Raw genomic sequence first — 16,364 nt, forward strand, 5'->3', positions numbered from 1 at the left:
TTAACAAGTCAATGTTTTCATAAATTGTACACAATAGTTTTAATCTGGAATAATGTTCAGGCAGCTACATCACTACACTTCTCCCCAGTTGCCCTGGTGAAATGGAGGTCGCTATATAATAATACATGTAACACCTCTCCCATAAAAGAATAGAAAACTGACAGAAAAGTTTCTTCTTCCGAATAAAAGTAAGGCAAATCAAAACTATAAATGTCCATCAAGAATTATCGGCACCTCGAATAATCGGAATTACTTGGTATCGGATAAAAGTACTTGACTGAAGTACAACACGGGGAAATCAACTTTCTGACATGCCCTTTCTTTCTCTAAAAATGCTGCAGAATCCGATGACATCGGCCTCATAACCTCTGTATTCCCAGCCATAACATTATGCATTTTGCAATTATAATTATAACAAAATTTCTCCTTTTGTTGGTATGCTAATTGGTTGCTCGGCCAATCACTGAAGTTAGTCCTAAAAAAGGCTAGTCGGTCACGAAATCGCTCTCTACTCCCTTGACCCAACCCCTTGTCAAATGATGAATGTATGCTCATGTGTGGAGTTACTCTTCGCATGCTATCATTATACCGTAGGCCTACAACAAATCTTGTTAATTCACGCTGTGGGTTACGGTTGTGAACCACTGATCTACACTAACTGGATAGGCTGCGCGGCTCCGTGTGCGAAGCAGCCGGAAGTGACTCAGCGGCCATGTTGGGATATTCAAAATATCACCGCGCACACATACAGTGCATACTGTACGTTGCTATGTCGGTCGGTGACCGAGAAGGTGATGTAAAAACTGTCTTTTACAAACTGTCTTTTACATTAGTAGTGGCGAATTAGGGGCTGCACCGTATAATCACCTACAAAAGCAATGATCCACATGCGATGAGGTCGAACATTATATACGGTGATATACGGATATCATCATGGTTTTGGATATCCGAGCATGGCCGCTGAACGGGTTACTCACTGCGTTTTGAGACTTAATTGCTTGTCCAGATGAAAGAATACTATTGGCATGGAAGGAAACAATTGTAATTACCGATTAGTTCAAAACTGGCAGGGGCTAAAGTTGATTCAAAACAATTGCATCTGGTCATATGATTTAGCAATGTGTGGTAGACTTTGGGCTCCAGTATTTCTGCAAGACAACATAATCGTTGATGGCATAGTAGTTGACTTGTGCTACCCCTTCATTTCAGGAGTTACTCTTTCCGCGAGCCGTCATAACAAGGTTGCTTTTTTTGTATTACTCTATTGCAGCGGTGTTCCTTTTCTCCTATATGAAGTTATATACCCTACCGTGACTGTTTAGGTTCGTTGTGGACAGGAAAATACGACAGATACACAACTGTGACAGTCACATGTGTCATAAATGCAGTTTTCCATCTGAAACTTTGGTAGCTTTTAACAAACGGCAAGTATAAATGAAAATGGCCAAAATTTTGGGGGAGACTCCTACCACTTGGTGAAAGATTCAATAAGTTGTAAAGCAGCGTCCTATTCCATTGGGGTAACGTTACGATTGGTCAATATCATTGAAGGGTGTCGTGGGCCGTGTGTCGTGGGCACAAGTTCGTTTGCCATAATATTCAGCAGGACATGGCTACATAGTTCACCCAAATATTTCTTATTGCACTTATATCATTTTGCATGTACAAGGCTTGTTTTATTTTCTGTTGCAGATTCCGACTCCCAAAGAGATGAAATCCTATGCAAAACAGAAATGAATAAATAATTTTGAAATTTCTATGTACGTTTTGTAGTGCGTGTTTTGTAAACAGGCAAGTAGCCAGCTTTCGTGATGTGAGGAGTGTTGGGGAGGGGGCCCATCCTCATCTTGCCAGGGATATATGACACAGAAACGGACAATACACAAAGGACATTGTAATAATTTCTTCTGACCGAAATGTTACCATTTGTTGTTTTTATGTTCAGTTAACTTACCCTATTCAGTTTTTTTTTCTTAGCTCGATTTGGATCCTCTGAAACCAACGTTTCCACAAAGATTCATTACGGTGTTTGTCTGGACTCAATTAACCACGACTTTTGTAAGATTATGCAACAATCATGTTCTGTCGTCCTGACAAGACCATGTACAGTAATGTTCATAATACCCACTATTCAAACTATGGAACTTTACAATTATCTGCATACATGTTAACTAACGGCGTAAGGCAATATCATTAGTTTTACTTCTATTTAATCCCTGACAATTACCCCCTATCCCATTCCCGCACCGAACAACTGTCTCATTTTCTCCTCTCTTACATTAGCCTGTCACCCCCCCCCCCTGCACATCATACTCCTTCCCTTCACCCAATCGCAGTATAGATTATAATTCAGTAAGTACGCATTAAGAGATTAACGCTTGTTTACGGTATACTCTTTAATTTAAAGGCGCATTTGCACGACACAACAATGCCTCCTTATAGGCTTCCGTACACTGCGTTTACTGAACCATATAGGAGGTACATATAAATAGAGCTAAAACAGAAACCGGTTTCAGAACTTTTTCATAGCTTCAACTTGACTTTAAAAAAAAAAACATGGGCTGCTGTTTTTTTGGACCTTGCAATCCTTTTCCTCCAGCTGGTAAGTTAAATTTAAATCACAGCTTTCGTGTTTTATTCTTCTCTTTGCTTTCAATAATTTTCCAAGTTCTGGAAATTCCATCACTGTATATGTTAAGAGAATGTTTATAGTACTAACAGGTGAAAGATAAATAATTGTGATAATTACACCTCTACGATTCTACCTTTTTTAAAGTTTTTTTTCCAATCCTCTCACTTAGCCAGCAGCCTCAAAATTCGTAAAATATAAGATATCTTACAACATTAAAAGTTATACTCACATCAGGACATATAGGCGCTGAGGCCGGTGTCACGCGGTCGGCATTCAAGTGATTTAACTTCAAAATTCTGAGTCCCAGTGCTCCTTCGTTCCACAAACATGGGTTTAAGAAAAACTTTGGATGAGGAAAACTTTTTAGTAAGAATGGGGACAGGAAGGAGGTACCGTAAAGTCATTGGAGGTTCGCATAGACTTTGGATGTTCAAAAATTCTCTTTGAATTCAAATTCAAATTTAAATTCGTTCTGTGTTTATTCGATAATGTAACTAGGTTTTTTACAATGTAGCTTCAGGCAGCCCCCCCCCCCCCTGCATCCTGTCAGGTCTGCCCACCAGGACCTAGAAATACATGCAACAAAAATTGAACAGCCCAAGCCAGTGGTGCGGGCGTTCCACAGAATAATTTGCTTTAGAGTGCTTGTGATGTCTCCAAATTATCTAATTGTAATTTATCTAAGAAAATGACTTTTCATCTCAAAATATTGATGTTTTATATCAAGCATTTGGTGTTTTTTCTTAAAAACTTTACGTTTTACGAGGAATCCCCCAATTTCTATGTTAACATTAGGGCGCTTTTTCGTCTAAGTTGGATTTTCACTTATGGTAATGAAGATTTATAGAAAAAGACGAGATGTTTAATTCGGAATTGTTCACGCCAAACTCAAACTTTTATCTCCAAAATATGATATTTTTCTATAAAATGGCGAAGTTTTAACTTTAAGGTTTTGTCGCATTTCTCTTAAAATTTTGAAGTTGTATTTCACATGTTTCTACATTTTATCTCAAAAATTTACATGTTTATTAGTGACATGATGCAAATTGAAATTTCGATGGATTATGAGAATAAAACGGACTACTGAATTGTTCATTGTATGATAGTGCAGTATTAACATCCATTTCGATCGAGCTGAAAGTATGTGTTATGGGATATTCGAGACTTTTTGTAGCGGCAATCAGAAATATTTTGTCAAGAAAAATTTGCCAGCACCCCCCCCCCCTAACCACTCACCCCTCTCCTCCTCCATCCGGACAGTTACATTCTCTGTTTTCAGATACTTTTCCAGTCCAGTGTACTGAGGATAATAACATCCAGGATGTCCGTCATGATAGGAGTCTACTTGGTCTTCAGATCCATCCTCCCAGGGTTCAACCAGTTCCTACAGAGTTTGGTATAATGTCATGTTTGTTCAATGTTCATCTTCTGGAAGGATACCTAAATCATTGAAAGTTTTTTCTTACCAGAATTGTAGTAGGCTACATTGGTATATCATAATCCAAGAAATTAGAAACTTCACTACGGGTGTAGTTATATATTCTTCCTTTCTTTGTCAAGACATTGGCGTCAATAAAGTGAGATTACAAGAAATATTAAGCTGTTAAGGCAAACTTACCGAGTAGAATCACGTAAGGATGAAGAGCCATGACATATCTTACGTACTGCACGAGAAAGTACCAGGAACCGTCGCTATAGTTACTACGTACTATTATAATGCACTTTCATACTGAACAGCCAGTTGGTATAGGTTTCCAATGCTTGACCACTCTATTGTCCTATATATATTGAACAGTATTTGAACTTGAAATACAAGCGAGGTGGTCATAGTGCTCACACCGTCCATGCGATTGCTTTGAGCGGGATATGAAAGTACATCAATACCAAATATTGTCCCAGCTGAGTGATATTGAATGCTAGTCTTAATAAATACATCACATCAGACAACTGGTCGCTCATCCTTCTCTATTTGATACATTTAACTTATTTTACTTAAAAAAATGGAAGTTCACCAGGCATATTTGGTCTCTTCGTGATAATTTCTGTTTAAATCCATATCTGGGTCGAAGTTCTGGTTGTCAAGATTTGGTCTCAATTGATATTCAGAATTTTCCATGGTCAGAACTCAGCCGGCAGCAGGAAAATTTCTGGTTTTGATAGCCCCCTAGATCACAGGAAATGGCACTTCTCAGGTTTGAATATGACAAACCAGATGTACACTTTTGCCTGAGAACCAAGTTTTTCCCCAAAGTTTTTTTTTTTCCATCCATAACCTTTTTCAAGATTGTCACCAGTCACACATCATGTTCGACCTCATTGCATCTCCTGTTGAGATTGCTTTTGTAGCTAATACTACGTAACGGCCCACAATAAACGTCAGCCCGACTTTTCAAGGTTTTAAGCCCATTATTTGTTCAGAAGTTGAATAATAAATTTACTTCTAAACATGTACCCAGTATGTTGAACAAAATTCATCTATGGACAACCAATATAGTCAGTATGATGAAGAATGTTGGTCAGGGAATTTTCGAAAATTCAGACACAGTTAATTTATTGGTGTACAAATATTAAAACCACTTATAACGTCTACGATAAAACTTCGATATCATAAAAAAAAATACAAAAATATGCTCGAGTGGGGCGGTCTCCTCCTTTGCCCGCCCCTTCCCCCCCCCCCCAACTTGGCTACGCGCCTGCGGTTAGAAATCTTGTAAGAAACAGGCCAAATGGAAACCCAGTGAACCCATATCGATGTGGATCATATATATGACTGTACGTACTTACACTGATACACAAGAGATGTACAGACAAATCATGAGTGACAACATGCTATACGGTCGCAGGTCACAGAAACGACTACGAAGAGTCATTTACCTCATGCAGCATGTGCTGGATGAAGTTTTAGCCACCGCCAAAAATGATTTGGATAAATAATCTCACGCACTTATTTTCAATTTATAACCACAAAAATGCTATGCCGCCAAATATTGGGGGGGGGGGATATTAGATACTATATCGCCCTAAAATATTGGGGGGCATGCCCCCCCGTCCCCCACATGATCGCCGCCCATGCTAGTCCGAGTACTGTTTTAAGAATCCGAGTACCGAAATCGAGTACTTTTTGCATCCGGGTACTTTTTCGAGTTCCATAGACAAAAGCCGTTATGTTCATGTACAAAATCGTTATTGTAAGCAAACGAATATTAATAACCCGACATCGTTGTCTTTGATTTGTTATAGATGAGTTAAGTCCACCAATTTCTACTGACCGTTGTTCATCTGAAAATGGACGCTTGGTCACCCATCCCACCGACAACCATTGCATCAATTAAAGTGGATATTAGATTTTCTGAAATTTACTCAACGTAATGAACCTGATGGAGGACGACATCACGTTAACAACATGTTGCAATTTTTCTTTCCTTTTTTTTTTTTGTGATACTGTTCATGAGGGTGACGTCATCTTGCCTTGTTTCCGTTATAGTATTTTTAATGTATTGTTGTAAAAGTGCGCGTTGTTCTGTAATATATTTCCCATCTGTGTGTGCACAGACTGCAGTGTTTACATTTATTTCTTTTCAGTACAAAGACTATACCCATGCATCATGCATTTATGATGCCTATATGAGCCATGAACAGCAGTGGCACTTCAAAACAAAGTCAGTTTGTCTTATTTATAACAGAGCCCCCCCCCCCACGTCCCCGCTTCAAGTGAAGGGCCTCTCTAACCCACATGCGAGTTTCTTAAGTAGTCCAAACAGAATGGATGCCTAGGAACAAGTTCTATAATCTATTTCTACAAACTTATATTGTTGTTATTGATTACAAATTTGAAACTGTTTTGTTATTTACGGTGGTGTTTGCAAGCTATAGTCCATTTAGAGACCCTGGCGAGATATGAGTCACTGAGAGTCCAAAGTCACTGCTTACAATGGTTTGAACTTTTTCAAATTTCCTCCAAAACAGCGATTTTTAGATAATTTTAATGTTCTGAAATCTTGTCATAATTGTAATATTGTAAGTTTTTGCTTTTGCTTTGTATAATAAGATATTTTTCTTCAAATTCTGTGGTAATCAACATAGTTTGTATGTATGTATGTATGTATGTATGTATATTAGATCCTCCTGCAAGCAGGAACTCGCGAAGAAGCCGCTTATCAAAGCCGCAAGCTGACCGAAGTCAGTCTCTTTCATTCATATTTTACGTCCATAATTATGAATTGTTAATTGTCAACAACTCTGTAACTGGACGACATACATTAATCTGGGAGTGACTCGAACCGGGGACCTTATGATTGGAAGGCATCGGCGTTAACCACTGAGCTAAACACTCCGTGTTGTGACATTTCAAGGTCATCACAAGGTTTGTTGTAACATTTCAAGGTCATCATTCAGTACATATTTTCTACAAACGTTTAAGTTAACTAAATTAATATCCTGGTACATGACTGGTTCAGACAATTATGGATTTCCCGAGAAGAAAAGTCTGGGTCAGAATAAACTGCTTTAAGTTGGAAAATGAGTGACCATTATTTACTAAACTATTTAGTGAAAATGCAGATTACCAGTCTAAGTTTTTATCTCAAGTAAACTGCCTTGACAGTCTTAACTGAAATATGTAGGCTATATTATAGTTCTAACATTACATTTTCGTTTACTGTATATAAGCCAAATATGCAGCTGAAATATAGACAACGGTGATGATCAATGGTGTCTGCTATGTTTTTTGTACTCCTGAGTCCTTAATTTTTCTTGTAATGTGAATTTGTGATATTTCTACTAACAATGATCAAGTAGGTCTCAGGAAAGAGAGATCCACAGCACAAAGAAATGTAGACATATGGACTTGAGACGTCGAGATATTGGCTGCTATTTGTACCCGAATGTAACTGAACCTACGCTTCCGTACAAAAGAGAGTGGTCGAAGAAATTGAGAGGAAAAATAATCGTTAGAATAATCCATTGTGTAGATCAGTGTTGTGAACCCTAACTGACACACAATCACACAAACAAAACTTCATGCAAGATCTCCAGCATACATGACAGACGTGATGTACTGTGCAAAGTCATGTGTGCACTGTACGTCAATTGAGCACATAGCAAAGTAAAGAAGACTGACAAAACCATCTATTTCAAGTTACGACATGGCACGATAAAGGGAATTCTATTCGATGCCGTAAGTTACCACGGATTGAGGAAAACTTGGATATAGTTCAGGATGTAGTCAGTTTGATATTTTATTAAGTATCGTATTAAACCGGTGTTATGTCTGGTATTGTTACTGTATTAACTTGCTGTTGGTAAAATTTTGCGATATGTCTATTTTTGCATGTGGCCTACTTCCACGAAATTTGGTAAGCCTTCTGGTAGAGATCATCAATTACTACGAATATATCATTGCTTATGATCTCGTGCGTCGTTCAAAGTGATTTAGACATTGACCCGTGGCTTACTCTGTATATAACTGCCGTTCAGAAGCACTGTGCGGAAGTCGAAAAGTCGGTTGCAGAAATGCCAGTGGCAGTGGGCTAGGCCCATCAATTTCTATGGCTAGGCCTGACTTGGTACACTAACTACATTACTACTAGCACTACTACCAGGTTAGGCCTAGGTTAATTAGACCTTAAATGTTTGTATGTTAGAACTGAACGTTAGAGCGTTTTGAATGAGTGGATTAATTTCTAAGTTCTGTGTGCCTTCAAAAACTGTTAATGGATCTTTAGAATGTCTGTAGATGATATCTTAAGAATTACATCATGATTTGACTTGGGTTTTTTGTTAAGCATGTTTTCCTAGGTTTAGCCTAATAATTTGGACTGTGGCTCCCTCCTGATTATTTTTGATATAGATAGTGCGGTGGGTCCATTATGAAACACATAAGACTTTGAACTGGCAAATTTTTTCCATTGTTGATTAAATTTCTCAGCTTTCTACATATCTAACTCAATATGTTACCAACATGCAAATATACATTTTTCGTAGTTTGACAAAATTTCAACGAAACCTACAAAGTTCAGTTGCAGTATTATAAAGGAAAATGGCGCCATACTAGGACCTAGTATGATGTACCAGTTTCTGAAAAAGAGCTATATTCCTCTGGGAATTCACTTGGATGATCTAAAATGAATAAAACTATCCTTTATTTCAATGCAAATATAAAAAGAACAATAAGAAAGTTCCAGAAAGAATAATTTGGGGATATTTCTTTCACTCTTTACATTAGACACAAACAAATAACATTGCAGCAGATTCAGTAAGCTAACACAACACAAGATGCTTTTCAACTTTATGTAATATGGTCTTAGCTTCACTTTCGTGAATGTTGGGACATTTGCTAGCAAGTTTCAAGTTTGGTTTACTTCCATTGCTTTGGTGATATCATGATATTTCCAAAAGTGTGTCATTATAGGTCCCTTGTCATAATAGATCCCTTGACTATATATACAAATCTAAGCACATTGGTCCTTAAATATGAGCTGTGGTAAATATTTCACAACATTGAGATGCCTACCATCAGAAGATAGAGTGTTTCAGTTGAAACTAATAGTCACATTGAATTTCCAGTCGATGAAGGAAATATTTCAGAGCTTTAAAAATTAAGCAGTTAACTTTTCGCCATGCTTTGTTTTCGCTTCATGAAATTTGGTTTGCCACTGTAGTAGCCTAACTTGTGTAGAGACCATAGACTCAGCCATAGTGGGATTTTACATTCCATTATATTGGTGATGGAATGAATAGTGAATACCACAACATATGTTGTATATACTGTATATGTTGAATACTGGTGGGAAATGTGACATTTGTATTGGGCAACCTCCACAATACTTACTATGAAGGTTGTTAGTCTGGGTTTGTCATTGTATAAAATCTGCATTTAGTAGTGCTCATTCAGAGACAAGTTAGTTAAGCACAGCAGCAGTATCATATGATCTCAAGTTGCTAAAATACTTGGTGGACGCTCTAAAGCGAATGCAATAACTTCTTCAGGCTCTTCTCCACGAAAATTAAACTTCATTCCCAACTTTTTTGACTACGATTTAAACGTTGAAGAACTGTTTTGAGAATTGAATGTCTTGCTTCAACTTTTTCCTTCCATTTTTTCTTTATCCTTCAGTAATGCTGTCTTGAAGAGAGATGGACAACAACAAATTGGGTGACAACTATCCACTTAAGTTAAAGTGGATGGACCACCTGAGTGCATCATGGGTCACAGAGGATTGGAGTAAGGTAGCTTGTCGTGATGGCGTTCTCGAACTCTTTGAGAGACTGGTGTCCAACAAAGAAGTAGTCACCGCCCCTCGTCAGGCACTAGCACTACAAACCTCCCAACTTCCGGATTATGAGAGGGATGCACCAACATTTGAAGAGCAAGATATTTTCCTCGGGAGTCTTCTGAGTTCCCAGCTGAACCTTGCGAGGATGGTCTTTTCAGACTCCCCATTCTCGTCTACCTTGCAGAAACGCCTGACTGTACTTAAGAGACTATTCTATGCCATCTCTAACAAGTTTCATGACAAAGAAAAAGTCAAACAGCAGCAAAAACTACAACAAGCCCAATCGCAAAATGTCGAGGAGAAGACAAGTTTACAGAAACTGAACTTTGGAACGGATGCTCTAATCGAGATGGGTGTTCGGACCGGCTTGAGTCTGCTGTTTGCCCTTCTTCGCCAGCACTGGAGCCAGCCGCCCACTCCGGGGAATGTACACCTGTGTAACGATGTCCTCCAAACTGCCCTGACTGTTCTCTCTTCTCTACCACCTCTCTCACTCGCAAATGAGAACAAAATTCCTCCTCTGGGCAACGAATGTCTCAAGCAAGTCACAGAGTTTTTGAAGTGTGCCACCATTCCTAGCTTTGGAGCAGACCTGATCGGTAAAAGGTTAGCATCGGAACTGGTATTAAGCCTCGCCGTCCAACGGGGATCCCTGCAGCAGCTTCTGGATTGGATCGAGATGGCTCTGAGCTCCTGCTCGGCAGTACCCTTCGATGCAGAAGATGGGTTTGGAGATCCATCAACTCGGGATGGTTTCATAAGATACGAGGCTTTTCATGATGTCTTGCAGCAGATGAGACGTGTTTCTGTAAGTTTAAGTCAGGACATAAAAACATGATGATATGTCCAGTGCAAATAACCCAAGTCCAAAAAATTGGTAATTCTTGCTTTCCAAGCCGATGGCATCAACATTCATGAGATACAGTACCAATATCTTTGGCTTAATTTTCATCAAAGGTCGTACTTAAAATCTGCATTAATGGACGTTCGATTCATATTTGTGAGTCCTCCCCTGGCTTTGATCAAGTATTTGAATTGCAGCATTGGCATTTCAAAGCTTGTATTCAATACAGACCATGAAAAGTGGAATTAAAAAGCTGATGATAGAGGGTTGTAAAGATTTAATTCCATACCTCAAGAGCTAAACATCCAGCAGTATTTTGAAAATGAGCTGCACACTGGATCAAATCATGCAGCGTAATCTTTTTACTGATATTTGTTCTTCTCTCCTTAGAGCACCAACATGGATAGAAGGTCTAGCATGACTGAGTTACAGAATATTGGGGGCTACTGCCCTTTGTATCAGGGAGCAGTTTATCTTTTAGAAGAGGTTAGTGATATATTGAACTGTATATATTGAACTGTACATTTTTTTTGTATCACCATATCTTTAATGTATTTTTCTATTGTATTATAGGATTTATGGTGTATACCTTTTAGGCGATATTTCTCTACTATTTGCTTTTGAATGTTTCCTGTTTTTAAATGTTTCCTGTATATTAATTGTTTTAATTCCTGTGAGGGCTTCGAGCAGCGTTGCTGATAAACGCCCTATATAAGTACTATTTTCTTTTTTATTATATATTAATGCTGTAATAATCTGTCATTGTCCAAAAAGTATACACAAGGGTTTAATTATCAGTTAATGTTTTTTTGTTGTTGTTGCTCATTTTGATATAGATTGTGAAATTGGCATCTGATTACACCAGGACTTGCATATCCCCTGATGAAAAAAGACCAAACACTTCCGTGGTCTCCGAGAACAGTGATGTCTATGTATGGGGCAGTAACAGTAGCCACCAGCTTGCAGAAGGAAGTCAGGAGAGGCTCTTGCAGCCAAAACTGACCATGGCATTTGCCAACAGCCAACAGGTAATAAAACATCAATGTACTCGTATTCTTCCATACATTATAAACAAAACCTATATTATCCATTGAGCATGGGCTAGTGTTCCCTGTCATGAGATATTAGCAATGTAGCGAAAGCTTACCGTGAAATTTGCCAACAGACAGCAGGGATAAACGCAATTTATCTGTATTAACTGTTCATTTAACATTGTAAACAAAACTAGGATGTCTGTAGAGCATTCACTGATGACAGGAGGACAGAAAAGAGCCAAGGACGGATTGATATTCTTGACACTCAATTTGAAAACAAGTGATTACATTCCACTCATTGAATATAAAGATCAGGCTCCTTTTAGTAAGTTGATGTAATTTAATTTTTTTTTTAGAAACTTTGAAATAACCAGACTTAGATATTTATTTGCAAACAGAAGTCAGATTTATTACTTGATGTGAGAGGTATATTAGAAATCTTTTGTTGGGAGCGACTTCTGCGAAAGTATTCGCCATCTTCAAATATTCTTCTTTTGATCTGCATATCATTTTTGAGAACAGGCATTCTTTATTATCAATTATTTCATTGTATAGAAATTTTGGCAAGAAGCCAAATTCTAAATATATCGCAGGAAGATACAGATTTTGCAAAGGATTTGTTCACCCCATTGTACACAAAAGAATAAATGTAAACAACCACGATGTTGTTTTGCATAACATTTCAGGTCGAGGCTGGCCAGTATTGTACCTTCATGATTGGGCCAGATGGCACGGTAAGAGCTTGTGGCAAAGGAAGCTATGGAAGACTTGGACTTGGAGATTCCAATAACCAGACCCAACTCAAGAAGCTCAATTTGGAGAATCATGTGGTTACCAAAGTGTCATCATCCAAGGTAAAATATAAAAATTAAATAAAAAAATAAATAAATAAATAAACAATGACCACGTGCACTGACAGCTTGACAAAATATGCTTTGAGAATATGCCAAGAACTTATTAGTGTAAACACAAGCAGCTAAGTAAGTTTGGCATTGGGGGAATGTAGTTAATTGTTATTGTTAATTGTTAATGTTAACCTACAGCTAGTTAACCTCTGTCTCCTCTTTAGCTTTGTAGTGTGTGATAAGGGACTTGTAGTGAGTAGTTCAACTTGTTTTACATTGTAAGATGTTAGCCAGTGCAAGGCGAAAGAGGATTGATGCGGATATGCTCAATGCATGTGGAATGAATTAGTGTTGTGATCAAACCCCGCTAAACTGAGTATCAAACAGTCTTGTGTGTTTGACTCTTTATAAATGTCAGTGTTTAAGTGAACAATGACAGTCCAGAATGTCTGTATTTGTGGTGAACTAACTCTAACCTTACATGATTTTTTTCCACAAATTTAAAATCCAAGAAAAGCCATAACCATCCCAAAAAGTGTTGGTACTTGTTAGAATCTAATGAATTGCCATATTTAAATAATTTTGTGACACAAAGGAGGCCTGCCACAAAGTGGGTGCAGATACGACCGACTGGTAGAGTGATGATTATTATGTGGATGGGACTTAGGCAGGGGTTTGAGATTGACTCTTGTGTGATGGTGTTGTGAAGTCTGCAAGTAAGGAGATGAAAGCTGCTTATGTCCTATGGATAGCTTAAGGGGATTACAAAGCTGGGATTACTTAGACATGTAAAGACTTGCTAATAGGATTAAAGGATAGAGATAGAGATGAGGAGAGGGGTTTACAGCAGTTGGAGTGTGGCTTATGTGAGGTGAGGAGCCAAGGTATTAGGAGAGACCAGTAAAGGAGAGAAGCGGAGGGAGTGTGTGAGGATAGCGGGGATAGTGTTGCAAGGTAGCAGAGGTTGTTGATGGAGAATTGATGTTAGATAATTGTGAAAGGAAGCAATGGCGTTTTGTGGAGTCTGGAAAATAAAGGAAGAAAAGCAACAAATGACACTGTCTTGAACTTATTACCCCAAACAACATAACAGATGGGCAGATGAGAGTTAGAAAGTATTCAGAAAATATTGAGAAATATTTTCCCCTTCTCTTGCTAGGGGTCAGATGGCCATACACTTGCACTGACTGCTGAAGGACAAGTGTTCAGTTGGGGAGATGGTGATTATGGTAAGCTCGGCCACAGCAACACATCGACACAGAAGTATCCAAAACTAATCCAGAACGTATTGACTGGAAAGCTTGTGGTGTGTGTCTCAACAGGATACAGACACAGCGCATGTGTGACTGATGAGGGCCAACTGTTCACTTGGGGAGAAGGGGATTATGGTAGACTAGGTAAGTAATGCCATTTGCAGGGAGGGTGTTGGCGGGGGGGTGGTCCTTTGTGACCTCTGCATACCTTCAAGAGTAGTATATTTTCATCTTATTTAGTATCGAGTATAGTTATGAAAGAAAGCCTGGAGCTGTATCAACAAGTCGTGTTTAGCTCTCTTTTTTCATGTCTGGTGTCAGGTTTATAAGATTCTGATTTTTCATCTTGTCTAGTACATGTTGAGAGAATTTGTCGAGAATGGTCTGTACCAATGTTTGTAATATCAGTCACTTATGTTACTCTTCAAGTATGAGATGTCATTGTCATCTCATTTGACAAAAGAACACATTGAGCTAAGAATGTTTCATTTAGGCAAGAATGTTTCGATTTTAAAGTAAGGTAGCTCCTGCTGAGCCAGTGTCTAAGCTCACTTAGCCATGCGGTCCAAAATAACCTACTGCAGGGATGTTTCCTTGATAAAGACCCTAAGGCAGTGGTTCCCTAACTGGGGTGCATGAACCCCAAGGGGGTGAGTGAGTCCATCCCAGGGGGTTGGTGAGACGTTTCTGAAAGTTAAAACTAGAGAACTGTTCGTTGAACTAAAATCTAATATATAACTCCTTTCGCGTTCCATACGCATATGTTGCCATAGTACCGTACCGTGCATGAGATAAATAACTGAATTATGAAACAGGCACAGGCCGCATGACTTTGGTAAAGTTGGTGTATGCATGACAGTAGGTCGTGAAGATAAGGAGCTGATATAATCTTGAAGTTTCCAAATAAACATTTTTTCATCTCTTGTTTTATTTTCCATTACATGATTACACTATGAACTTGATCTCTTATGAAGCTCTGTTATGCGTATTATAGTATAATAATGAGTCGGATCTTGTCTCGAAAAGTTGGGGGTACATGAACAACCCTGACATCCACAGGGGGTTCGTGGGGGGATAAAGTTAGGGAAACCCTGCCCTAAGGTATCTCAGTTAGCAGAGTTTCAGTTGAATTTTCAGATGTTTATCAAGTAAGGAGGACACAATGTCGCCAAATGCCTACTTTTCTTTCACCATCCGACTGTCTTTCTGCTTTCTTAAAGGCCATGGTGATGGAAACAGCAGGAATGTCCCAACACTAGTGAAAGATGTTAGCTGTGTAGGGCAAGTGGTCTGTGGGAGCTCCCACACAATTGCAGTGTCTCAGGATGGTCGCACCGTGTGGTCTTTCGGAGGTGGAGATAACGGTAACGGTAGTCTGCTCAGAACTATTTTGATGAGGAGGAACATGCTGATGTTGAGAACCGGTTGTCTGTTTCATGTTAGCTAAGATTTATATTAGATAAATGACGTCATTGTGAAATAAGGAACATCATCATTAGTTATACAAACTGTAGTACGGTCTGGTCAATAGTGTCTTGAAAAATACTCACTGATCTCTGTTACTTATTCAAGGAATACAAAGGAAGTATTGTTCAATTTGATTATTTTAGTTATGTATCTCTAACATATCTAGTAGCCCAAGCTGTTTTTTCATGTCATCGATTTACCAGAACAATATTTTTTTGGAGCTGAAGACACATTGGGAGGTTTTCATAAAGCTTAATCTGAAAACTGCATTGCAGTGATTTTGAACTGCTGAGAAATGTCAGCTATTTTGATAACATCAGCCGACACCCGTGAAACTAAAACTACACGTTTTGATTACACTCGTTTGATATTAAAGTGGTTTATAAGGAAATTACTAACACTTGGTGGATGATATGAAATTGTTTTCTTTTTCACTTCAGGAAAACTTGGCCATGGTGACACAAATAGAGTTTATAAACCAAAAATTATAGAGGCTCTTCTTGGACTATTTATTCGAAAAGTAGGTTGTGGTAACCAATCATCCTTGGCTCTTACTTCAACTGGTCAGGTAAGGAGACTTAGAACACCTTGTTTTATCCAAACTAATACTCTGTTCATAAGGTATTTTAGATCTACAATGAAAGAGAGGCAAATAGGGTTTAATTTATGTAAAGGTCATCTACTATAAAATGATACCATGATTAATGTAAATTAATGTAAAATTTGAGTATTATCTTGTGTTTCTCTGCCACACAGAATGGTCATATGTACTGCACACTTTTCTCTATCTCTGTTACTGTACAATACTTGAGGGATAGTTCATAGCACTGTCAGTACTGATCATGTACAATGCTCTTTTTGTTAGGATAGGATTGATGAATCCTAGTGTTATGAAAGTCAAAGAAATTTAGTGTGCTGGAATCTCTTTTAAAGGAGGTGAAGTTAAATGTTCCCTTAACTATCGCAGAACATTATTTCTTTATATCTCACAGAAATAATTCATGGCATTGACATT

General features: G+C 38.3%; 1 protein-coding gene across 3 annotated transcripts in view; it reads left to right on the forward strand.

Moving 5' to 3' along the window:
- Positions 1 to 6,782: 6,782 nt before the first annotated feature.
- LOC139978925 (probable E3 ubiquitin-protein ligase HERC1) overlaps positions 6,783 to 16,364 on the forward strand; it is a 72,623-nt gene continuing 63,041 nt past the window's right edge. For all 3 annotated transcript variants that reach the window (XM_071989506.1, XM_071989508.1, XM_071989507.1), the window contains exons 1-8: positions 6,783 to 7,808; positions 9,747 to 10,714; positions 11,141 to 11,236; positions 11,587 to 11,778; positions 12,471 to 12,638; positions 13,789 to 14,026; positions 15,103 to 15,246; positions 15,790 to 15,917. In XM_071989506.1, the coding sequence (XP_071845607.1) occupies positions 9,767 to 10,714; positions 11,141 to 11,236; positions 11,587 to 11,778; positions 12,471 to 12,638; positions 13,789 to 14,026; positions 15,103 to 15,246; positions 15,790 to 15,917 (1,914 nt within the window). In that variant the 5' untranslated portion in view covers positions 6,783 to 7,808; positions 9,747 to 9,766. The remainder of the gene's footprint in view (positions 7,809 to 9,746; positions 10,715 to 11,140; positions 11,237 to 11,586; positions 11,779 to 12,470; positions 12,639 to 13,788; positions 14,027 to 15,102; positions 15,247 to 15,789; positions 15,918 to 16,364) is intronic.

Source organism: Apostichopus japonicus, chromosome 13 (genome assembly GCF_037975245.1).
Source record: "Apostichopus japonicus isolate 1M-3 chromosome 13, ASM3797524v1, whole genome shotgun sequence".
Taxonomy (NCBI): domain Eukaryota; kingdom Metazoa; phylum Echinodermata; class Holothuroidea; order Aspidochirotida; family Stichopodidae; genus Apostichopus; species Apostichopus japonicus.